This window comes from Mastigoproctus giganteus, chromosome 5 (assembly GCF_048544385.1).
Source record: "Mastigoproctus giganteus isolate SK-2022 chromosome 5, ASM4854438v1, whole genome shotgun sequence".
Taxonomy (NCBI): domain Eukaryota; kingdom Metazoa; phylum Arthropoda; class Arachnida; order Uropygi; family Thelyphonidae; genus Mastigoproctus; species Mastigoproctus giganteus.
The window spans coordinates 44,840,561-44,867,632 of NC_143579.1; the positions used below are offsets into that span (position 1 = coordinate 44,840,561).

The following is a 27,072-nucleotide window of genomic DNA, read 5'->3' on the forward strand; positions in this document are numbered from 1 at the left end:
TTCTGATATCTTTCTGTGGTTGATCACAGGATGCATTGAATGAAGTGTATTGGGTATGGCAGTAAATGGTTTGCCAAAATCATCAATGCAAGAATCAGAAGAAAAGCAGCACGTTAGTAAGTTGGCTTTTATCTTTAGCTGAAGTTGTAATAGAACCATCAGATTGTAACAGAGGTGGAAGTACAGATGGACAGAAGGTACTGTCAGTAGCTTCAATAGAAGACCAGAATGATCGACTACCATCTGGAAAAGAAGTAAGTATTTATATTCTGTCCATTACGAATATGGAGTGGCCACGTTCTATGTTTTGAATAAAAGCTGGCGGAAAGGAATCTGCTCGTGCTGGGCCATATGCAATCTCCTGGTGGTGGAATGGATGAAGAGCCCCCCCTTGAATGATCTCTGCAGGATTCTTCATCCACAAAAATCTTGGGTATTAGGAAAGAATACATTTATTTATTTAGAATCTACATAACTTACTAAATAAATAAATACTATTGTATTTTTGAGTATTTTATAGTACCATTTTATAATTAGCTTCAGAAAGAGCCAAGTTATTACGATAAAATTCATGTTGTTGTGTTTACTCGTATGATAATATTACGTATTATGAAACTTTTTTTGTGTTAATGGACTCGATTTACTATTAAATATTTATTTTATCGTTCCATCAATGCCTTTAAAAAGAAGCCCTGAAGTACTGTTGTACACAGTCCCACAGATATTCAAATCCTCCCAGCTCAGACAGCTATGTTCTTGCATTGCACTGTGAACAGCTTTCCAAATGAAATGGCTTTTCTCCGCTTTTGTAACGAAGACGTCCATATATGGCAAAAGCGACGACACAGAAAATACGACGAAAACGGAGCTCAATGACCGACGAAGAGCAACGCCGCTGCCATAAATGCGTTATTAACTACGTCTGCATTCCTCAACACTAAATGAGAAATACAAATCCTAATACATTTTAACATATGTCTTGTCTTATTAGATATCAAAGATACCAAATATAATTACTTATATATTTATCATAAACTAAGAGAAATCTTGACACTGTTTATTATCAGGAAACATCCAAATGACAAGATACACAGACGATGCAAAAAGGCTGGGAGGCTTATTATTGAAATATCTGTATATGAGTGGCAGAATTTTTGTTTTAAACTGGAACCTGATAGAAGTAGAAGGTGGTGAATTGGCAGTGGAAACAGAACGCACAAACAAAACCACAAAATTTACAGAATCAATTTAACTTTGATAATTGTGCAGAATGAATTGTTTAGAACAGATAATGAAATTAATATTAGTATTAGCATATGATCCAAGAAAGCAAGCTTAAAGGGCATCGGCCAAAAAGCCCATATAACCCATGAGCCCTCTCCAATAATTTGCCTTCATGTCAAGTTTCTTTTATGGTTGTTGTAGGGTTTTAGATGCATCAGCAACTTAGGCCATATTGCGCAATATATAATATCTGTAAATTGAGTGCTTTCTTGGTCCATTTGCTGTTTCTTGGGAAAAATCCGAGTTTCGGGGGGGGGGAAACATGCTATCCTCGTCTGAAATCGACTAACTCAGCCACACTGTGAAAAAGGCCCATAAAAATTCCTCATGCCATCAACGGGATCCGAATTCAGCTCTTTTTCACCCATTGTGGGAAGGATGGTGTTTATACCAACTGTGCTACCCACGAGGGCTTCTTTCACTTTTATGGTCTCGATAGATGAATATGTGGGTATGGAATGGAAATGAGTTGAAAAGGGATGCTTCCGGTTATGAAATAAATAACAGATGGTGATCAACACGAACGAAGTGACCTATAAAGCCTGATTTTTAAAAATATTACAACTGTCGTATAAAAAAACATTAACTAATCTATAAAATTCAGAAGCGCAACTTTGATCTTTGGATTCCTTCACAATACCAAAAAGGCAATATGTTGGATCTACTTAAGAGAAATGTGAACCAGTCTTTTGGGATGTGGTCTCTACTACATTAGAGATAGAACAGTTTCCAACTATGCATATGGTGCCTAAATGAATGCATCATACAAATGCCAATTCCAGAGGCTAGAAAATAGGAGCAATCCTTATCATTCGAAAATTAGCACATTTTAATCAGATACTTTTGTTTAAAAAGTTTTTGACTAAGATAAATAGGGAAAAAAGATAATTTTAAGTTCGATTGTTGTAGGATGTGCGTCATGTCCGCGTTGTTTCAACGTCTCTAGGACAAACAAAAAATTAGCATCCCGTCCTCCTGGGAATCTGTCAAAACTGTCATTCTCTAAGCAAATGAAACAAATGAACGAAGATGGATGACATTTTCATTCCGAATGAAACAATGAAATACATATGCAGTAGTACCGCATTTCAACCTGCAGAAAATCAAAAGCAACTCCCTTGTGAACTCATACCCTTAAGGCAAATCTTTTAGAAATTAAATACTATGTCTACATGTTTTCGTACCAGCTGTGAACAATCAATTAAAACTTCCTTCGACTCTCACTAGATAAAATAGTATGCTAATTTTAATATCGGTTTCAAATTGCCAAAAGGAACCCAAAGGTATCCGGATACTTTTGGCAATATAGTTTACATACATAATCACTATAAATGAAGTTAATATCGGAATAAAATAGGCCAAACCAATAAGCCAATCACTTCGGCATATTTTATATCACTGATTTGATTTATAACTGTTTTAAATAAAAAAAAAATTCTATTGTTTTTAATTTTATTTTTAAAAAAAGTGCCCATTTTATTGCTTTTCATATCTTTAACTAAAAGTAAGACCGTTGTCTATTTTTTGTTTTATTCCTTCGGAGATCCCACCAAAATTCAATCCAATAAATTCAATCTTTTGCGTTAATTAATTTTAATTTTAATAATCTACACTGAAATTCTAAGTGATTGAATCTCTCATAATATTTAAGGAACTTATTCTTGTTTTCACTATTAAAAATAAATTTCAATGTTATAAATTTACGTTAAAAATTTCAAAGTAATAAATTTTAAAATAGAAATTTATTTAATCATATACTATCATTAACAATAATGTTTCTCAAAATCCCTTATAAATCCTGAAAATAATATAATTATTTCTTATTTTCGTTTTGTAATTTCACCAAACGAAATTCATTTTAATAAAAATAAAAAATACTCGTTTACTTAATGTAAAAATTATCTAATTTAATACGAAAACCACTACTGATTTTCTTTCTTCCTACTTTCTTTTTCATAATTATCTGAAATATTTTTGCACTGTTTTTTAATTAATTTCTATATTAATTTTGTAAGTAGTTCCTGGTCACGAAAACAAAAATTTGTAAAAAAAAAAAACGTAAATATTCCTTATTTCATATAGTAACTCCAGGAAACTTTTTTTAGAGTTTTTAACTGCTAAAATTAAATCTAATAAACATCACCAAGCAAAGACTAAAGGAACATAATACTAGTTACGAAGTAAAAGGAACAAATTCTCCTCACTCCCTAATAAACCTTGCACTATCAAACATATAAACTTATCCAAATACGGTACTTATTTTGTGACTAAAGCTTTGCTTTATGTAGATGTTGTAAAGGTCAATGGCTTACAGAAATAAGATTCTTTAATGCCAAAATATGCCGTCTTTGACAGCATAATTTAATTTCGCAGCAAAGCTAGCTAATTTATTATTCACACTAGTTTCCCACTGCTGGGCTCATTATAACGACTTGGCGCCTTGCATGCGTTAATAAAGCTAGGAATAAATAGCGTGCTAATATATCACAGTCAGGAGTAATTTTATTTTGTAGCCGAGTTTAATTAAATTCTCTTGATCACCAAAATGTTAATTTACAGTCAAACAACTCAAAGTTTTCCTAATAACCTGTTTCTCACCTGAGAGCTTTGGACTTTTTACGACTACTTTTTTTGAAGGGGTAATTCGACACTGGAGTTTCATGTTCTGCAATTGGTTTCAATACTTCCATCATTTGTTGATATTTTTTCATAGTAAACAAAAGTTCATTCACATTTGTTCTTAAAGGTTAAAATAGGTAACAGTTGCTATTGTAAATTTTCAAAGTATCTAAGTTAGCCATAAGAATAAATCATCGGGGTAACAGATTCTCTCTCTCTTTCCATCTACATCGCTTCTGTTCTAACAAAGATAGGTGGCTGACTGCCATTACATTTATCGACCATTTCCATTCAACTGCAGTGCAATACAGTACATTATAGATCACCTGACACGACTAATCTCAGTCTCACATATAAGGTACTTCAAATACAAGCATATATAAAGAACTATTATTAGAAGCGCGGGCTAAAGTAACGTGCAGTTTGGAGTGATCACCTGACACAACAGTTATCAGTTTCTATAAAACACAGGTGCTACACAAAAATAAGAATATCCTATCGGTGTTTGCTTCCGACAATCGATAGGGCCGGGTCCTCTTTGCAGTAATGACAAGTGGCAGACGGAGCATATACACTCGGTGGATAACTGATTAGAAACTGCGCTTCCGCAAGGAAATCGAATTTAGAGCCACGTGTCAATGTCAAGTGTATACAGCGAGATAGTCACATTGCTGGCAATGTGACTATCTCGGTGTCATCAGTCTAACCGATTAGTCTTCAACAGCATCCCACATCTGCTGCCACCTGGGGAATTATATTATAACTATCTGTGGTGGTTTCCAGTTGCTTACCATGTCTGAGTGTTTATGCCTTTAAATTGTGTATATTGCAGTCAGGTCTGAATGTTGGCTTTCGAAAACGGGTGACAAGAGACGAAACCGAGTTCCAGACGCAACGCGTAAGTTGCACTAAGATATGCAAAAAACAGTGTGAGTGGAGATATTGTTAGCCGGTGAGGACATGGTGTTAAGCGTGATTCGTTGGGAAGTAATTAAATTCTCAGGAATTCTAAAGCCTTCGTTGCTGCACTGGATTTCACTACTATTTAGACAGCAATGGACCAGCTGTTGGATAGTATAGCCTATTTAAACATCACCATTGGTCAGGCTGTCATTAGGCAAGACAGGAGTCATTGGTCAATGACTCCTGTCTTGCCTAATGACAGCAACCGCTAGCAGGTTTATGAGGTGCATCATCTGCCCTGCAGGAGCATGACATTAGCCTCTCTCTACTTCGCGAGTGTTCAGTATCGCTGGATTTCAACCAGGTGGAATTTGTGGGATAAGTTTCATAGGACTATCACGGGTATGGACCTGCCTCCAAATACTGTGAGTGGTGTGGTGGCGTTCTTCAATGTGAGGTTATTATCAACGTGTTGTCCACGATGTTTTTAGCTCCATCTTTTCTAAGTTATATTATTGGATATGGCGAGTTATACCTGTGCAATCTTGTCACACCTGAATCTGGATAACCCGAGGATTCCATTGGTAAATCTTTCGTATTTTATCTCGGGCTATTACGGTAGATCTGGACATTATTTATCTAGCATCTTTGTCAATGGTTAGATTGCCATACCGCCACTGCATATTGACGCACTATTGACTGGGGAGTTGCCCCTTCGTGTAACTGAGGCAAACATATTGTCCCAACAAACTTTTGTGCATCCGTGATATTATTTCTTGAGTTTCACTGGCCACGGGTTGTCCGCCGTCACAGTCGGGCAATCTTCAACAGCTACCAAACACTGTGACGTCATTTTCCTTAGCAGTTGAATGCTTTCGCTCTAAGTTGCGCTTTTCGGTCGGAAGTCGTTGCCTCAGGGCGTTCTCCATCATACCCCGTGGTTGCACCATCAAAATAACGACTACTCTCCCCTCCGACTCTACTGATTCCAGCCCACGACGCACTGGACGACGAGGACGTTCTAATAGGATCACCCATCGACAAATTCTTGTGGCTTAAAGAGATGCTGGAGAGGATTATGGCTTCTCGAAAAAATAGAATCTCAGCAGCAATAATAACAGATATCCAAATCTGGCCAAATATGGAGGGTATTATGCTCCACCTCAATATTGATAATGAGGCTGAATGTCAAATTGGAAAAAAATTACACAGGAACGGAAAAATAAAATGCCACAAAGCTCCTTTTCCTACGCAGATGCGTCGAGGATCCAGACACCTGATAACGCCACCTTCGTCCCTGAACAAACAAAACAGACCAGGGAGCCAAAACTGAAGGATGAAATGACGAAACTAAAGATATAGGTGACATACAGGCTGCTCCCTTGGCGAATTTCCCTCCCTTCCAACAATTTCTACCTCTGGAAAGCTGAAAGAGGTTAAGGACGTCAACACACATAACGATTCCACTCTCAGTGAACTGGCTACGAACAGCAAGCTTTTGCCTGATGTTACCAATAACTGTAGTCAAACGGAATCTCGAGCTTCAGTCAGCTGCTCCTTTTGTGGTTGTCACTCCGAGAAACTGGAAACCATTGAAGGCATTCTAAGAAAGCTGTACTTGGAAAATAGCTCTCTAAGAGAACATCTGAGCCAGCTTGAAGACTACCAACAAAAGTTCTGGAGCCTGCTAAAAGGTCTCTTGCCCTCGAACATCGGGACCCCCGGTCACATCTCACAGGAACGCCCATCCTCCTCAACGGAGTCATCTCTACGCCCGGAAGCGGAAATAGTTGCACCTCTATAGACATCGCCTATAGCGACATGTTAAAATCGGCGAAACAGAACTCCAAGATCCCAGGCACGAATGAAGCCCAGCCAAGCCAGATGCCCGGACCGGCTCCGATACAAGCATCCTCACGCCAACTGTATTACAATAACAGCAAGACCACCTTAATCAGTACTAGAGTGGCTAACACGAGCCTCAGAATACGAAATCGCCAAGTCTCAAAACGTCAAGTGTCCAGCAATATTCACTCAAATATTTTCATTAGCAGGCCGGATTCGTTGGCGAAAGTTGATCAGATTCAGGCACTATTGAAGGAACTAGGCATACCTGGAAAGCCTTTTAAAATCAATACCAAGCATCATTCTTATACCTCCTTCAGGATTCAGATTGATTGGCCTCACTACCAACGATACCTCAAAGCAAAATACTGGCCTAGAGGCCTGTTGGTGATGCCATACCATGGAAGACTAAAGGCTCAGAACTCAGCAAACCTGAACCCAATTCCACAACAAGGTACAATGGAGACAGCATAGCTACCTGAATTCTCGAGCAGAGTCTCTCAAAGTAGAACTGGGAGAGGATGGAATACTCGCAGGGTGATGACGATCGAACGCTAGACTGGTCTAATTCCAACTAGAATATCCAACAACAGGGCCCGTCGAACGCGACACCGCCCAGACGAGACTTCGGATCACTATAGGACCAGCAGATACTGTTCAGAGAGAAATCTAATCCTGGTACAACCCTCTGTAGAGGTAAATATCGGATTCCTCCTCCAGAACATCAAGAGTGTAAAAAAAAAAAATAAAAACTAGTTAGTCTACTAGATTTACTTTCCTGCGAAGAGTACGACTTTGTAATTCTGGTAGAAACCTGGCTCAGAGATGAGATGGAAATTGCTACCTTCACCTCGAATCTTGGTTATCACACGCTGGCTGCAAACAGAATAGGGAGACAAGGTGGCGGTTTAGCAATCTGTCAAAGGAGCGCACTCCCTCTAATCAAGGCATGCACTTATCCAGGAGGAGATGTAGAAGCAGTTCTGGGAATCTACGGAATTGCGGGTTTGTCGATTATGTCCCTCCACTAGTGCAGATGTGGGAAACCACCGGTGGCGCCTGAACCTAAATACTACTAAAATACTACTATGTCCCTCCCCTGGTTTCCTTGGAGATTTTACCTTCCACTGCCAGCCACTCAGCCGCATTTTTCACAATGTGGCTGAGTTAGTCGGTTTTAGGAGAGGGTGACATTGTTTTTTCACCCGGAAACTCGGGTTTTTCGTCAGCAAAGAGAAAATCGACCTCAGAACACATGCAATATACAGTACTCGGAGCAATATGGCTTAATCGTTGATGCTCCTAAAACCCTACAACAAAAATAATTTCGCAGGAGTACAAATGGCGCTCCTCCAACAGAAAAAAAATTTTCTGAAGTCTGATAAAAGCAAACCGCTGTAACTGAATTTATAATTTATTTAAAAAAATAAAACTAACAGTACATTTGGGACAATCATTAAATAACTATTATTTTTTATTCGATAACATAATTATAATTTAATTAATATTATAATTAATCAACTAATTAAATATTATAATTACTTAATTTTTATTAAAATCTTATTCGATAAAAATTAATGAAAAGCAGAGGTGCATTTCTGCTATTTGACCATAGGCGCCCAAAATACTAAAGTAGGGAGAAAACAGCAAGCGGCTCAAGGTTCTCATCGCTTCCTTTTCCATCCCGTATTACCGTTACGGAAGAGAACAGCTAGTAGTTGCACGACTAAGTGCATTACAAAGATTAAGCGCCCGTGATCATCTCAACTCATGAGCAGTAAGGAATAGTAAGAATCAAATGGCAACTGGCATCCAGTTCCGGTGTACGAAGGCGTCCACTGGAAACGAATGCATGGCTCGATAGCTTTTAAGCTGTGTTGAGTACAATAGAAAGCGGCGAAACAAGATAATTTTCAGCAAAGAATGTAAATTAAATGTTCTTTTCAAGGAGAATGGCGATAAAAGACGCAAGAGACTAGACTACACAGCGACATATAATACCAGGATTCTTCCACCCGTTAAACTTCTACAAAGTGTAATCTTTTGGAGTGTTATTCGATCCAAAGAAGTTATCAGTATAGCTCGCTAATAACAGCCGAAATTAATTCTTCACGTGCTAGAGGAGACGTCTGCTTCCAGTAATATAATAAGGATGTTATCTACCCGTGATCGGGCGTCAATAAAGTTGTTCAAGATCTAGTCATCTGCGAAAAGTTGGTAGGTAGGTGTGGAGGGAGGAGAGGAGAGGAGAGGAGAAGAGGGCATACTAAAAAGTCGTCTGGAACAGTTATTAAGCAGAAAACTCTCCTACTCGAGTTATGTGATGAGTGTTTACTGTATTTTGCATATTAGCGTTAAATTCATATAAAGCCAACTTCCCAAAGCAGCCAATATCAATCAAATTCATTCTGTATTGGATATTATACCGATAATTAAATTCCATCGAAATTAAGATTTTATCTATATATTAAATTAATTATTGCCAGTTTGTGGAAGCAAGACAAGCTGAAAAAAAAAAAAACACAAGAGATGATAAACTACCGGGTAACTCTCCGAGTTACGAACACAGACTTAAGATCGTGGTCCATAAGACCAAAACTCTTTAAGATAGCCAATATAATGTTTTCATAAATGGACATCTTGGAATATTTATTTTTTCTCTGATTAAACTTAAACGAAGAGATACTGTTCAATAGTTTTAGAACTCCATACTGAGTCCATCATACACTGCCCTACCATTAATATCCGGACACCCCTCCGTGGATGGGGAAATAGATGGATGGGGGATGGGGACAATTGCAAAAGTGGGCGTGCAAGATGACACGTTCAACAGAAGTGATCACCTCAACCAACAACTGTTTTTCCATGGCCACATCTCTCACCAGTGAGGATCAAATTGTGAACTAACTTTCTTTGGTCTCCTGCATATGCAGCAAAATCTTAGCTGACGACAGAACACCAGAGATATGATGAACAGTATGCAAATGAGTTAAATTAGATACGTTTTCCAAATTACAAGCATCGAACGGCTACCAGCAGATCAAATTAGTGCTGGTTACTGTAGCGAAATATCTTTACGCATCGTATATATATTCAGTAACTCTTAGCGAAGGGTAAAATTCGTTTTCTTCGAATATAATCAGAATAGCAAAAGAAGCGAAAATTGGCCGAAGTTTTAATGCACATTTTAATATAATTCGATCTGAGTTCCGTTAGCAGCCTAGCAAATACCAAGGAGATATTCTGTCCACGACAGGCTGAACGCGCCTGGAGGTGACTGTTAGAATTGTGATTCGTATTTCGATCAGTCAACCAACCCACTCTGCATTTCTAACACACACACAAGTACGATATTAATTTAAAACTTCGGTAAATTTTTCTGCTTTCAGTTTTGATTTAATATTGAGCCACACGTTAAAGTTAAGGAATTTTTTTAAAAAACTGCTTATTCTGTGGACATCGCGCAAACTTTATATTTTATTCCACTGATTGCTGTCTTTCTCCCTGCACAGGTGCCGCAATGGAGAGATTCCTATTCGTAGCGCTTTTATTCCTGTCCCTTTTTGCAATAACTGTTCGTTCTCGTCAGATAAAACAGTACGATTGGGACGAAGAAGGAGATAAAGAAACAAAGCATCTACCGACCAGAGAACACCACCATCATCAGCAGCATGCGGGAAGGAACCACAATAAACATAAGAAAAGGAACGACAGGCATCCTCCAAGCTATGAATTCTACACCAACGATGAAAGTTATCCCAGTGATGATTATTTCGGAAGGAAGTACACGGAAGAAGGGGCGCAACTTGGAAGGTGGTAAGTGGAAGCATTATTTAATAACTGCTATGATAATAATGAAAATACATCCTGGAAGATGATTAACGCATCCTTCAGTGAATAGATTCGTATAAGAACCATATTTTTCTTGTTGATAAATTCTAGATATTTGCATATCTTCTTTTTTCAATAGCAGGGATCTAGAAATGGGAGGGTCTAACACAACTTCCCGTTTATAGAACACACTGCCTTAACCTTATCTGGTTAAGGCAGTGTGAATTGTACAATATTGATTCTTTTAGTAGGACAATGGCATTATCATACTAAAGAAGGCCTGATGAGCGACCTTGAGCAGCCTTTGTTTTTCTCTCCGCAATAGTACCACATATAAGGTTAGAGAGGCCAAGGCTGAGTATGAGAAAGCACTGGCTAAAAGATCAAAGAATTGGAACAAGGAATTTTTCATGTACAGTATGTGAAAACAATGAATAAAAAAGCGAATCAGATCGGACCCTTGTGCACTAGGTGTAGAAAAGGCTTAGACAACCCAGCTGACGTTGAGAATAAACGGAACAGGTACTTTGCACGTGTCTTTATTGAAGAGACCCTTCATTTGAGAAGATGTGCGAGTGAGGCTCAGTCGTATGAAATTAGCGATTTCGAAATTACAAATGGTTGTTTATTACAAAAACATTTGAGCATTTTAAGGTAAGGTTCCTGGAGTTGATGGCATATATCCGGTAATTTCGAAGGAGGCCGCCAGATAGTGTATTGAACCACTGAAGTTAATTATGAGGGCATCTTTGAACTCAGAAGAGATTCCTGTGGATTGGAAAAATACATAAAGTCACTAATCTGAGATACCGGTAAATATGACTGCATTGACTCCAGGAACTCAAAGGATGGAGGCAGAATGACTGGACATCAATGGTCTGATGAGTCCCGATTTACGCTTTTCATCCGGTTATATACCGACAGTATGGGCTGCAGATTATATGATGAGGCATGTTTTCGTGGCATGCCTTTGGTCCCTTGATCCAGCAGGAGAGCGCTATGAACATCAGAGCATATATGAGCAGCACTATAGTTCAGGCGCGACCAAAAATGTTGCATGCTTACTCCTATGGATAAGGGTATTTTCTAAATGACAATGTAAACATCCACAGTGACAAATGTGAGAACGAGTGATTTGAGGAATAAGGAAGGCTGAAAGCATCGGCCCTGGCCAACCTAATCCAGCTTAACATCGACGGGATGAACTGGCAAAGTGGGTTCGTTACTACAACTTCTTCCACGTCACTCACGGAATTTCGGACAGTTTTGCCAGATCAATGGTCCAGTACTCCTCGTGTCACTTTTCAACACCTGTGTGACTCCATACCACGTCGTGTAGGAGCGTTGGCGATCCAAGATGCTATTAGCTCATGGTCTTAATAAAGTAGCCAGCCACTGTAAAATCAGAAGGCGCTTCAAACTTCACTTCAAACGCACTTCACAATCTTTGTCTTTTGCAATTAGTCGTCCTAGAACGTTCCATGACCGTCTGCATATAACGTCAGCAATTCAGAAAGAACTAGGTCAGTACCAATACTTAGTTACACTTAAGAGGCCTTGACAATGGGTTGTTCTCAGTCTCATTTTATTGCTGGAAAAACCTACTCTACGCTGGGCGCTACTGGGCAATATTTAGACTGAGAAAGGTAGACAAGTACATTTGCAAACGCTCTGAACCTCCCATGAGTGTCAACCTCTATCCGAGATGTTTCTTTAATGATCACTCTCCCTTGAATTTTATACACTTTCGCCACCTCCACGCATTAAATGCTTTTGCGAGCCATTTTTCGAAATACTGCGAAGTGCTTCCGTTGTGGCTCTGGGAACATCGTTGCGTCAGAAGCGAACGCTTGCCTTTCAGAGCTTTCTTCAGACGTGGAAACAGGAAGAAATTATACGAGGCTTAAGTCCAGTGAATAAGGAGGATGTGGCAGAACCTCTGCACCTATGGCAATGATCACTGCCTGCACAATATTAGCTGTATGGGAACTGGCATTGTCTTGATGGAAAAATCACTTCACACCGAAAAGTTTAGTCACACCGAATATGGCCTCCTACCAAGACACTCATTGCCATACACTTCATTCATCCCTTTAACTATTTCCGATGCATTTTAGTCCCGTCTGGTACAATAACGAATCATATATCGCTGTTCAATCTGTCTGTCCGACACGATACTTGCTTCAAAATGATCGTCAGTGACACGCATCTAAAAAAAAAAAACTCTTCACGCAACACTAGCTCCACAAGTACTGGCATGCCCACACAAAGCTGCTCAGCAGCAATCAAAAAGCGTGCTTCTAGCGGGACTTATGGAAAGTTCCAGCGGTAAACATAAAAAATATCTAGTAATAGTAATAGAGGCATATGATGCAAGTGTATGAGATTATGCAGCACCAGCAAAAAAAAAAAAAAAAAAAAAAATCATACAACCATTCCCTCTAAATGTTTGTCCAATTCTTCCTTAAATTTATTTAACGTATCAACTTCCACAACGACACATGGAAGTTTGTTCCAGCAATTAACCATCCGCTGGCTAAAGGCAAATTTCCGCACATCTGTTCTACATCTGTCTTTCCTTAATTTCAATTTATGCCCCCTTAGGTTCCTAACCTGAGAAAGCAGATGAATCCCATCAGAATTCAGCGTGCTCAACCCATTCAAGGCTTTATACACCTCAATCAGATCACCTCGCAGATGCCTAGTCTCCAGCCGCTGCAATTTGCAGAATTTAAGCCTCTCTTGATAAGAAGATCCCTTCATTCTCCTCACCAATCTTGTTGCCCTTCTCTGTACACGCTCAAGCAAATCTACATCCTTCCTAAAATGAGGCCTCCAGACCTGTACGCAGTACTAAGGCAAATGGTCAGGCGTGGCCTGACCATTGCCTTATACAAAGGGATAATCACCTCCTTTTCCCTGCTAGCAAAATTCCCCTATGTCATTGACAAACCCCATGACCTGTTCTGGCAGCCTGTCTGCACTGCTCATAAAACTTCATGTCTGACTGCACAATTACTCCCAGGTCTTTTTCATTTTCTACCACCCCCGATGTGGTGTGGGGGAGACAGTGCTACCCTCGAGGGGGTATGAACCTAAAAACGCGGGCATACAAATTGTCGAAACTTTTTCTGAAAGAAAAAAAGAAAAGAAAAAAGTCTGTGGAGAATTCAGATTTTCCTTTTTAATGCATAGTTTTAATGCATCATTTAATTAATTAGTTTTAATTTTAGTATTTAATTTACATTCATTTTAATTTAATTGTTACTTTCATTTTTGTTTCTTATAAATTTAACTTTAATTTAATTTTAATCTACTTTTCATAATCAATAAGCTTTCAAATAAATTGTTTTTTTATCCTTTTCATGAAAATTTGTCCATTGTAATGCATACTTCAGTTCTACCGTTAAATAATAAACTCTCTTGTTAGAACTTATTATATTAAATTCCCACTATCAATTATTAGTTAATGTTCTAGTCTTTCTTCTTCTGCCTAATACTGTGGCCAATCAGTGTATACTTTTTTCTTTTTCCCCCCACCCATTTTTCCATCTCCTGGTTACATCTTTCGTGCTACAGATATTTTACCATACTAAAATATCTGTAGGCTATTAAAATGGTTCATACAAAACTTTTTTTTTTTTTGTTCTTAATGGAATTTTGACAAAAATGGATCTCCAACTATCTCTCGTATTGTATCTTCTGAAGTATCTTAAGTTTTGATGGCCTGCTGTTTTTAGTAGATTATGGCAGAAACTGCACAGACGTTGTCTGATTAATAATCAATAAGCAAACAAACGAGCGTAACGCATTATGCACATTTATATCAAAACCATGATAATTTAATTTATTTCAAAAATCCGTTAACAAACACAAAATGAAATTGTCTGAATTAATTTACCTGTTATTATAAAATATCGCTTATTCGGTTCACACATTAATCAAAATGTGAAATATTGATTAACCATATACTGACCGCAGCACTCTTCGTTTAATAAACAATGCGCTTACCCTAAATACATACATTACTAATTAACTTACCTTCGATGTAGTAGTAATTATGAAAGTAAACAATTTAATTAAATTATTAATCGACATGCTGTCTTTTAATGTTGTATTCAAAGTATCCTTCACGCTTACCTTCGCACTGATTAATTTTTTTTCTCCTATTCACAAACTAACACTTTTGATAAAAGGAATCAGATGACAAACTTAACTTCTGGAAGTCAACAGACGTACAGTTTTTCACTTGGTCGATTTTGAAATTAACACTTGAGGGCGCTTGCAGAATCACAGTAATTTAATTAATACATGTTCTGTTTTTAAAATAATTACTAGCATTCAAAAAATTGTCAATACCGGCCGACATTGCATTAATAATATATTTTAAAGGTTTGATCATTAAAGGACATAAAAATATGTAATTAGCAGTTAGAAACAAAAGAAGGTAATTTAATATAATATATCTAACGTATTTTCAGCTACTTTTGGGAGGTATGTAACAAGTTTATTATGGTATTTTTAGAGCCCAAAATAGCAATTTTTTTTAAAGGAAGATGAATTTTGCTGCAATATTGCAAAGGCTCCCAATATATTAATGGCATCAAGGTTTTTTAAAAGTGTTCAAAAATTTTGAAATTCAATCTCTTACAAATATAAATTGTAAAAAATTGAATTTCAAAATTTTGACAAAAATAGATCTTTGTTGGGTTTTTTTTAGTACAAGATGGCAATGATACTACAGTGCTCGACAAAATTAACAGAACAATGTTTTTCATGAATATTTTATTGTGAACAGTGTCGCCAAAAACGAATATTTTATATAATAGGCATTCTAGCATGCAACTTCCAATTATCCAATAGAAATCGATATAACACTTTACAGAGCCGCGCATCATGCAAATTATTCATGCCTATAAAAACGCGGGTTCTGACCACATCATTTCATTCCTGTTTTTTGTCTTGCTGAGTGGGACAGCCACATTTCCAGTACTCAGGATGGCAAGTCATTGTCGTTTAGATAAATCTTTGAGATGGCGCGATGTCAAGCAGTGTTGTCTCGGCACTATGGAAACAATTTCAGGAGTAAGGAACCATTACAAGAAGGGCTGACCAAGGTCGCTCGAGGACTACGTCAACCACAACAGACCGCTGTCTGGCTCTAACAGCAAAACGGAGCCATACGATGTGCCGTCATCAACTGTCCCTTGAGGTTGCTTCTGCCACGGGTAAAGAGTCCGTTTTGTATAGACGTTATTTCACCTGGAGACAATGAGGAATGCTGTACCATACCTCTAACGTCAGAGAAAGGGACGTTTACTGTGGAGGCGGTGTTCTCGTGTGGGCAGAATAATGATCAACTGCAGCACTCCTCTTCGTGCGTTTGATAAGGGTACCATAACTGCACATAGGTATCGATAACAGATCCTCGAACCCTATGGGCGAATTTTTAGGGATGCAGATTTTATTTTCATGCACGACAACGCCACTGCACATAGAGCTCAAGTGGTGAGGAACACCTTGAAACTGAATATTTCAAATTCAAATTATTATATTAAGGCCACCCGTAATTTCTTACATATAGCCGTGTATGTATTATGTCTGTAAATTGCGTGTGTTCTTTGGTCGATTTGTCTGTTTTTCCGGACGGAAAAACCACAATTTCTGGGGAAAAAAAACCTTGCTATGTACGCCTGAGACCGACTAACTCAGCCACGGAGTGAAAAAAGCCCATTAAAGTTCCTCGCGTCATTGACGGGATTTGAACCCGGGCCTTTTCCACGCGGTGTGTGGAGAACGGTGACGATACCAATTTGCTTCCGCGCAGACTGGAACTGAAGATATCCAAAGACTGCCGTGGCCAGCGTGATCACCAGACTTAAATCGTATCGAACATGTGTGAGACGCCCTTGGGTGTCGCATTGCACGGCGACAGCCAACTCCTCAGTTGTGAGCTAAGGTATGCGCTGGTGGAAGAATGGGATTTGTTTCCACAGAATCTTAAAGGCACCCTTATATCGAACATGATTCACCATTATAAGGCCTGTTTAGCCTTTGGAGAGGTTCATACACTTGATGTCATGTGATCATGTTTTCCAGCATCTTGTATCGACTTGTGTAATGTGACCTCTTTAGTAATACGGGTTGTCCGTATAAATGTCCCTTATATCTGTTCGATGTTTTTCGCTGTCTCCTCATTTCATTGTTATTCTATGACACACCACCATACCAGATTTTGTCCTGCTTCTGTGGTACCACGAAGGCATGATATTTTAAGATGCTTCATATGAATAAAGCGAAACTCTTCAGAAGCCAATTGAAAAAGTTTTTTCTCTACGGCCTTTACCATTTGCTGAATTAAAAACCATAAAAATTCTCCCGCCCGTCGCTCTTGGGGAATTGAACCCCAGGCCTTTTCCTTACGGTGCATAACAGCTGTCGCATACAATGTATTAGTCGCAAGAGGTATATGCAGTTCTGAAGCTGTCATCGTTAGCATTTCCCACTTCTGTCAGGAAACTTCTCATTTACGTGCCAGGCGAATTCTCCCACTGTGATTTATAGCTGCGGTCGCCTACTAGTCTCCAAAAAAGGTCTTAATTAGCTTTGACTTTTCGCCAATGATTTCCCCTGCCACTCGCATTCGCCAGTGCATGTGGAATTCGGAGGTTGGACACTAAAGCTTCCTCATTGTGATTGTGTCGCAATTTGTATCCAAAGACCTGTTTCACATGGAAGTTTCTAAATCATGTGTTGATTCTCAACTGGGAAACGAGGTGCAATCTGATAATAGCAAGCTCTTTTCTAGTAAAAAGATCTAAATAAATTGATAAGTATAATTTGTGTCCATGTGCTCATTATTCTTTCATGGTTTTTTGTGCAACTCTATGTCTTGTATCCATATATGTCTTGAACTGTAATGTTTTCCCAATCTGTATTTTTTCGCCTCCAGATTCATTGGTTGAATATTATGTTTTCTCTCAGTAGTTTTCAGTACAACACTCAAGGTAGTGGAGAATGAAAAAGGCCTCTGAGTAATTATGCAGTCAGACATGAAATTTTCTGACAGTACAAACATGTTGCCAGGACAGCTCATGGAGTTTTGTCAATGATATATAGAAACATTCCAGCAGGGATACGGAGGTGATTATCCCTTTATATAAGGCCACATATTTAGTACTGTATACAGGGCTGAAGGCCTCGCTTTGGGAAGAATGTAGATCTGCTGGAATGGGTGCAGAGAAGGGCAACCAGATTGGTGAAGAGGAACAAAGGGGTGCTCTTACCTAGAAAGGCTTCATTTCTGCAAATTGCAGCGTCTCGAGACTAGGCACCTGTAGACAGATCTGACTGAGATTTTTAAAGCCTTGAATGGATTGAGTAAGTTTAATGTTACTGGATTCTTCCACTTGCTGAGACTACACTCATGAGTGGGCATAAATTCAAGTTGAGGAAGGATAGTTGCACGATAGATGTGCGGAATTTTGCCTTCAGTCAGTGGATGGTTGATTGTAGGACCAGACTTCCATCTGTTGTTGTGGAAGTGGATGGGTTGAATAAATTAAAGGGAGAACTAGACAAATTCTTCGAGGATATAAATGGGTGAACTGTGTTTTTTTTTTGGCTGATGCTATATAAGTTTGCTTTCTTGCATCATTTGCCATTGCTACCACTGCTGCTACTACTTGCAGAACTTCTCTCTGTTTGTTTTATTCTCTATCCAATGCATTCTCTTTCCACTTGACGCTTTTGAAATGTGCTGTTGCAGTTTCTGAAACACCCATTTCAAAAGCTTCAAGCATTTTGTTCTTCTTTGAAACTTTCCATGTTTCAGTTCCGTACAGTACGATGCTTCATAGGAAGGTCTTAATAAATCAGGCCCTTAGTTTTCTGTTTATTTTTGTATTTAGCAAATTAATCTTCTTTGTAAAAGTCTGTTTTGTCATTTTTATTCTGCATCATACGCTTTTCATTGATTTTGCCATTTTCTGTTATTACATTTTATAGGCTCTTAAAATATCAGTGGTCTTAAAATAAAGGATCACAAGCTGGAAATTTGTTCCAGCCTGTGATCGTTTATTCTTATGCAGTCAGTTGATCATTTAATTCGAGGGAACAGCAACACCAGCATTCCGCCTCTCAAATTTCATCGAATTGCCGGTAGATGGCAAGAGAATGTACGTTCAACTATAAGCTGAGATAATTGCAAGTTTTGACATGTTGACTGGTAGTTGAAAAGTGGTCTTTAATTATGTGCTCTGTTCAATGCAGTGTTTCTGGATCATAATGATTAGCAATTCTTCATTGTGTCTTTGAAACTGCGTTAGGATGTGTCTACATTTTCACGAGAATTTGTTCATGATCAGGTGTTAAATAGTATGGAATCCAGAGAACATAGATTTGCGACATTTTAAGGTGCTCCGTAAAAATTGCATGTGCACTGTCGTATGAGACTGATATTCTGTTTTTCTTGATGTTAAATGACAATAAGGTCCTACCAAATTTAGTTATTAATAACTTCTGTGCTCTTCTGATGTTCTTCTATGTTATTTTCGCTTTCTGTTTCATTTAATTGGAGCCGTCACGATTAACACAGTGGTTACGATTACCGTTCTTCTACACTGGATTGAAAACTCCTGAGTTCGAGTTCCATATCGAAAGGAAGAACTTTTATCGGCATCTTTCACTACGTGGCCTAGATTAGTTGGTCTTGGGTGAGGGTTGCATAGTTTTATCACCCAGAAGCTCCAGTTTTCTTCCAGCAAACAATTAAACCAACTGAGGAAGACATGCAATTACAGAAGTAACTTACCGACGCCGCATAGCCATAGTTACATTGGCGCTTAACACACACCCACACTACTAACACAACTAACGCTGTAATTCAGTTGCTTATAGACGTTTTCAAATGAACAACTCTTTTGCACAACTCACCTCAAATGCACAACTCACCTCGACACCCGAGGTGAGTTCAAAACATGAAAAATAGAATAAATGAATTAATTTTCTTTTATCCACATTTAAATCCGATATCAGGAGTATTATTTCAATCTTTAACATATTGTCTCAGAATGTACATGATGACAGTTACATTCCCAAGGAAGAGTTAACACATTTGCTTCATATGGTCATCAAGCAAATGCATTGATTCCTCCCCTCCATACCCATGGCATTTTGTAGGCATACTTCACCTCTATAAGGCGACCATATTTAAAATCTTGCAACAGGGAACAGAGCCGGTTTTGAACATTAACTATGTAGACAGTTGCCAGAAGCTGTCTTTTTGTGGAGGGCCGACAGTTTTACCATTAAAAATGATGTGATTATGTAAAACTGTAAAATATATCCAACACAATTTTGTAACGACTAACAAACCACTTGACACCACAAAAATGTGTTGTACGATTTTCAGTTTGTCCTAAGTTGATAATTAAAATAACACTATCTTAAAAAGCAGCAAATTAAAATTTTCAACAATGTTTTTTTAAGACTACTGGGCCTATTTAGAATTGCTCCCACTTCTATCCGAAGAGCCAAAGTTTCGATATGGATTCCTGTTTTTGAAATTACCAGTTAATAGGTCAGCGATTTTAGCAATTAAACAGTTTAATGACTTTGGGTTCTTTTTTGCTGTTTAAAATGTGAAGTCAATGACTGGAAATTATATATTAAAAAAGTGTAAGGAACTTTAGTTATTGCTTTCAGAGCAACAAGCCAGAATGGACAGTGACATGGACTGTTTAATGCATTTTATTAAGCTAAAAATCATGTAAGATCATCCCTAATGAGCACGGAATTGCACTAGATGTTTTGTAAGAATCATATGATCGATATTTTGAGAAATACTTTTGTTACCCTAAGAATTTTACTACACATGCTCGTTTACAGTAAAAACTAACGAACACAGTTCCCAAAATTGAAACTCATTAACAAGTTTCTTCCGTCGACAATGACATAGAAAAGATTGGTCGACCTTTCAATGATTTCAGTCAACCATGATATCGTAACACCGCTTAATTACCAGACTTAATCATTGACTTAAATCGTAAAGCTACGATTAATTTTGAACAGAAAAATTGCCAATTGTTGTAATTACAGTAATCGAAGTGCAGTAAATCTGATGTATCGTAAATTCTTAATTGATATAGCAAAGCACATTAAGTTGTATTAGTTGCCTACTACTAAAAACAGTGCATTGTGAAAATATTTTGTAGACAATAGCCGCTTAAAATTTAAGGGAGTTGTTAGCTGTTTTGCACAAGTTCTGACCGGGACACGATCCCCTTTTCTCTCTCTCCACAGTGTTAAATTGCTCTCCAGAATAGAAAGGCACATGACATCACAACTGTGCTGCCTACGAGGGCAAACAGGAATTGTGCGCCAACTGTGCACGCTTCCATACCAGCTATGCTACCAACAAAGGCATTGGTTTGATTTGATTTTTTTGTGGCGCAAAAGCAGATTATAGTGTGCCATGAAAATGTTGAAATTTAAAAAAGATCCAAGGGCAAACAGGAAGTGTGCGCCAAGGAGTTCTCCTTGACAGTATGGTGGTTTCGTCACTTGTTAATCGTATTTAAATTCTAATCCCAATCGGAGACTGTAGGAATTTTATATCTCAGGTAGTGCTGTTTCTCCTTGAGTTTCATGGATTTTTCATCCAACACAACATACAAAGTCTCCGAACACACTTAGCATTAGTAGCAACATATGATGCAAGAAAGCATCGGCCAAAAAAAAAAAAAAAAACCACTCCCATTTCATCCCTCCGTTCGTTCGAAATACCTGTCCAGCTGAGCCTTAAATTTATTTAAGTTATCAACTTCCACAACAAGGGTTGGAAGTCTGTTCCACCAACCAACTACCCGCTGGCTAAAGGCAAATTTCTGCACATCTATCCTACATCTGTCTTTTCTCAATTTGAATTTATGCCCTCTCAGGTGATTATTCTGAGCAAGAGGAAGAATCCCATCGGCATTGAGCATGCTGAAACCATTCAAGGCTTTATACACCTCTATCAGATCACCTCGCCGGTGCCTAGTCTCCAGACACTGTAATTTGCAAAACTTAAGCCTTTCTTCGTAAGAGCACCCCTTTGTTCCATTCACTAATCTTGTTGCCCTTCTCTGTACTCGTTCCAGCAGCTCTACATCCTTCTTGAAATGAGGCCTCCAGACCTCGATACAGTACTCAAGGTGTGGCCTGACCATTGCCTTATACAAGGGAATAATCATCTCCTTATCCATGCTAGAAAAATTCCTGTATATCATTGAAAAGACACCATGAGCTACTCTTGCAGCCCATCTGCACTGCTCAGAAAACTTCATATCTGCCTGCACAATTACCCCCAGGTCCGTTTCATTCTCTACCACTGCCAGTGCAGTACCACAAAGTTGATACGTTGCTCTGGGGTTACTGTTTCCCGTATGTAGTACTTTACATTTGTCAATGTTAAACTTCATTTGCCACCTCTCAGCCCATCTGCTCAACCTTTCCAGATCCTGTTGCAGCAGCATAGCGCAGTAGTATCCTTAACAACCCAGCCAACCTTTGTATCGTCTGAAAACTTGGACATTAAGCTTGATATACCATCATCAATATCATTTATAAATACAGAAAACAACAATGGACCCAACACTGAACCCTGAGGGACTCCACTGATAACATTAGTCCACGATGAGTAGTGTCCATTGATTACCACTCTCTGTCTTCTCCCCCTCAACCATCCCTTTATCCATAGCAGCAATTTGCCTCCAGTGCCACACTGCTCCAATTTGTGCAGCAGTCTTCAATGTGCAAAAATATCAAAAGCCTTTCTAAGTTCCAAATATATAATATCAAAGTTATTCCCTGCATCCAGTTCTTTTGTGACTGCATCATAGTATCCAATCAAATTGGTCAGGCAGGACTTTTCCTTAACAAAACCATGCTGTGTCCGAGCTATAACTGAAGTCTTGTCTAGATGATCCTCCAGTGCTTCTTTAACCAGTGCCTCCATTAATTTTCCTAGAACAGAAGTTAAACTCACAGGTCTATAATTACTTGTGTCAGCCTTTGATCCTCCTTTGTGAATTGGGGTCACATTTGCACATTTTTAGTCAATGGATACCTCTCGTGAGTCCAAAGAAGTTCTCATAATTATGGCTAAGGGTCTGCTTACTTCCTTTGCTGCCTCCTTTAATATAAATGGATAGATCCCATACACCCCGGGTGCCTTTTTTATGTTTATCCTAAAAATTTCTCCTCCACTTTCCTCTCGGTTATTACAAAATCATCTAGATCACTGCCAGAGTTTACTTCACCTCTGGCATTCCCCTTCCTGAATAACTCCTCATGTGTTAATGTAGATGCAAAATACTCGTTTAGTTTGTTAGCCACCTGAGCAGGATCCTCAACTGTTGAACCATCAATATCCAGTGGACCAATCTGATTCATCCCTTTCCTTCTAGAGTTTACATAGGGTAAAGAACTCTTTTCTGTTTTTCTTTGCATCCTTTGCCAAGGATTTCTCATAATCTGCCTTTGCCTGCCTAATCTCCTTTGTGACTTGGTTACAGACCAGCTTATATCTATCATATGCTTCCATGTCACCCATTAAATTACAAGTATCCCATGCATTTTTCTTCTCTGCCGTATGTCTCATTAGTTCATCTGACATCCATTTAGGCCTAAACCTTGAACAATATTTCTTAGTTGGTATGTAAAGCCTAGTAGCTTCCAAGATAAATTCTTTGAATGCTTCCCATTTTGAATTTCCTGTTGGTAACATCATCAGTTGGTCCCACTGTATAGAATTTAAATACTGTCTCAGTCCATCGTAGTCGCCTTTACGAAAGCAATAACCCTTCTGTTTACCCCTAATGGTAGTTACCTCTTTGAGTAAATCCCACTTCAGAACACTGTGATCACTGCCACCTAGTGGTTCATTTATCTGCAGATTCTTAATGCATGAAGAATCACTACTGATAATCAAATCAAGAATATTACTCCCTCTAGTTGCCTCCCGAACATGCTGATGTAGAAAACAATCATCCAATAAATCCACAAAATCCTTGCTAGTGTGTGAGTGACCAACCCACAAATTCCAGTCAATATCTGGGAAATTAAAATCCTCCCTTTAAGAGACTCTTTGATTTACTGGCCCACTGTATTTCCCTGTACAGTTTCTTATTATACTCCTCAGAGTCATTAGGCCCATAGCACACTCCTACTCTCAATTTTGATCTCCTGGCTTCATATTCTTGGATTTTATGTGTTTCTTAACTAATAGCATAACCCCTCCTCCCTTCCTATCCTGTCTATCCTTTCTGTACACATTGTACTTCCCAAATTCCAGTTCTGCATTCCTTATATCTGTGTGACACCACGTCTCTGATATCCCAACAATATCCGCCTTTGATGTTCTGAGCAATACCTCAAATTCATCAAATTTATTTACCAAACTCCTAGCATTTGTGTACACGCAAGTATACATGCACCTGTTCCTATTCTTAGCTACCCTATCACAACCCATGTGCTTACTTGTACCGCAATGACTCCCAGCAGTCTCTGAAATACGCTGCATCTTGATTTACAGACTGCTGCTCATTCCAATAGAAGCAGTGCAAGAATCACTTTCATCTCTTCCAGTGGCTATTGTTAATCTATTAGTCCGTGTATTCCCCCAAACATTGCTATCCCCCCAGAGAACAATGTACCTTTAGATCTGATGTTCTATTTCAAAGAAAACATGGCTATAGACATTAACCCGTTATACAACTTAGTCGTTAAGACTAACCATATGTTCCTTATACAACGTTGCAGATTCAAAGCGTCTAGAAAATTCATGATTTACTTATTAAAGAAAAATGGCCTGGAGATAAGAAACTTCTAAACATTTCGGGATTCTTACCTAACATAAAATTGCCTCCCTGAAAAAGATAGACTTGAACACCCCAGTCACATTAAATATATATTTCTAAGAATATATAACTTTAAACTAAATAAATGCGCTGCATAAATATGCAATAGAAAATCGTTAATTAACCTGTTTCATAAAACTGGAACTCATTCTTTGGACAGAGCAACGTTTTATTCCTATTGCGAGTAGTTTTATTTCTCTCCTGGGGATTTCCAATTACCATGATGGCAGCCTTAATTTTTGATCAACAGTTCTCAATTTAGTTGGGAAATTGCTTTCAAAAAGAGAGTATGAGAACTAATGAGCTTTCCGAAAATTCAGAACATAATGAAGATTCGATTCTTAGATTTTAGTAAAGCGTTGGTTTCCGTGATCTTCCAAGGATGGATTTTTCTTTAATTAGAAGAAAAATAGCTCTCCTCTAAAATATTAGAAAACGAAAGGAATTGAACAGGAGAGGGATATTCTAAAATCGATATTTATGAAAAGTTATTTTCCTTTTGTTAAACTGTATCTGTCTTGGCTAGTGCGCATTTGCAAACAATGACAAAGCGCTTTTGCTCATATCAGTTACAGTATTTCCAAGTTGCAGTTAGACGAGTGAACCACCTGGGATATGCAAGCCACGTTTCTAAATGAATGGATAACGCTTCTTGTTTCTCTCAATCTAATTTAAAGCGAAAAAGGGATAACTTTTATTAAAATTTAAAGTGTTTAGAAAATTTATCATTTACTGATTAAAATAAGTTGCAATGTCCGCATTGCGTTACTTTTCAGGAGCTCGATTTTTAAAATTGAATTTATTTATTTATTTCTCACTTTTATTAATCAGAGAAAATGAAAAATGAAACGTATTTCACAGAAGTGATTTAATAAATTAAACAACTAGCAACCCGTACGTAAGATCGTAATAAGCTGTCAATACATTTGTAATGTACTTTACTTATTTCTTCCTTAATTTTAATAATAGTTGAAATATAACACTCATTTCACGTTTCTGCTGTGATTAATATAATAAGCAAATACTAATAATTCATGATTTATATGTTTAGCAAAGTGAAATAAAAATAATAAAACCCAGATTCCGAATTGTTATTTGTCCAATTTTAAAATTTTGGCTGCAAATGTTTCTAAAAGAGCTGAAATATAAAATGTCTTGAAAATCTATGCTTTGGGAGTTGAGTTGTTATACGCGAAGCAACAGATTGATAGACGCACCAACGTGGTGAAGACTTTTACCCCTTTATGAATACATACTGAGTGATCACTCAATTATGACCTCCTACCTAATACCGTGTTGGGCTATTCGCATGGATCATCGGTGCTATTCACCAAGACTCCTCTAGATGTCTGAACACGTCCATACGGATTTGCATCCATGCTTACCTGTGGCCTTCCACTTTGTCTGAATGGATGACGGTTCCATACGCCTCGCTTCCCGTTCCAAAACATTCCACAGGTGTTCAGTTGGAGTGAGGTCAGACGAATGTGGAGGCCAATCAAGATTGATGATATCTTCACTGTGTTCCTCGAACCTGGGTCTGTCCGGGAAAAAATGCAATATGGCAGGGCGCACATGATTTCCTAAGAACTGCCGGTAGACTTCGCCAGTGAGCTGGAGAACATGAGAAGGGAGGATGATGCAGTAAGATTTATCCAAAAACTTCTATCTGATTTATCATTAGTGTAAATGAACATATCTCAGAATAAAAGAACACAAGGGAAGTGGTGGACAAAGGAGTTAATGGAATTGAGAAAGACAGTGCGTCGGGCACGGAAAAAGTATTAAAGAAAGAAACGTTTAACAGGTGAGAATGAGTAAATGGGAATCATTAAAGGAGAACATAGGGTATTAAAAAGAAAATATCAGGCTTGAAGAGATCTCGTAAAGACATAGGGTGATGAAGAACCTTGGGGATTAGTCTGTAAGTTATTGACGGGGAAATTTAAATCCCCTACGAGTGATATTGTTCTCTCAGTTAGGCGGGATAGTGAAGAAACATTAGATTGGAGAAGTTCTGTTAATAGGAAATTGGATCGTGTAATTGGCGTAGAAGGAGGAAGGGTAAAATATACACAGTTGTAATTGGAAATAAGAAAGGGAAATGAAGAGTATCTTGATAGGGAAAGCGAAAAGCCTTTTACAGGGGAATAATTAGATCAGTTGATGGGGAGAATAAGATTAGGGACATGCTCTTATATGGTTTTGATCGAGGGTGAAGTGATTAAATGAATGTGAGCAAAATGGCCAAACCATCTCTTAAGGATGTATAATGCGTGTTTGAAGGATGGCATGTTTCCTGAACCATCGAAGGATACCCTATTAAAAATATTATTAAAGTCCCCAGAGAAACCCAGAAACAAGCCACGCTCATATAGACCCAATCGTCTTATTGACTGATATGGATAAAGTCTGTGAGAGAATGCTGACAGAAAGGATAAACTATTATAATGAACAGATCTTCCAATTTCAGGGGAAAAATATGATTTTACTCAAGGGAAAGGAACAGAAGATGCGTTAATACGACTAAAACTATAGAAAAAGAGGCAAATATTAAGCACATGATTGGAATATTTATAGATTTCGCTGACGCATTTATAACATCAGCTGAGTGAGTGTTCTAATAATGTTGAGGAAGGCTGAATTTTCCCCTAAAATGTATAATCTTAGTAATCTTTAATAGATTACT

At 38.2% G+C, this 27,072-nt stretch overlaps 1 protein-coding gene across 3 annotated transcripts in view; it reads left to right on the top strand.

The window, feature by feature from the left end:
- Positions 1 to 27,072, top strand: part of LOC150085345 (uncharacterized) — a 139,180-nt gene that overhangs the window by 69,956 nt on the left and 42,152 nt on the right. For all 3 annotated transcript variants that reach the window (XM_090373167.1, XM_090373165.1, XM_090373166.1), the window contains exon 2: positions 10,164 to 10,467. In XM_090373167.1, the coding sequence (XP_090229293.1) occupies positions 10,172 to 10,467 (296 nt within the window). In that variant the 5' untranslated portion in view covers positions 10,164 to 10,171. The remainder of the gene's footprint in view (positions 1 to 10,163; positions 10,468 to 27,072) is intronic.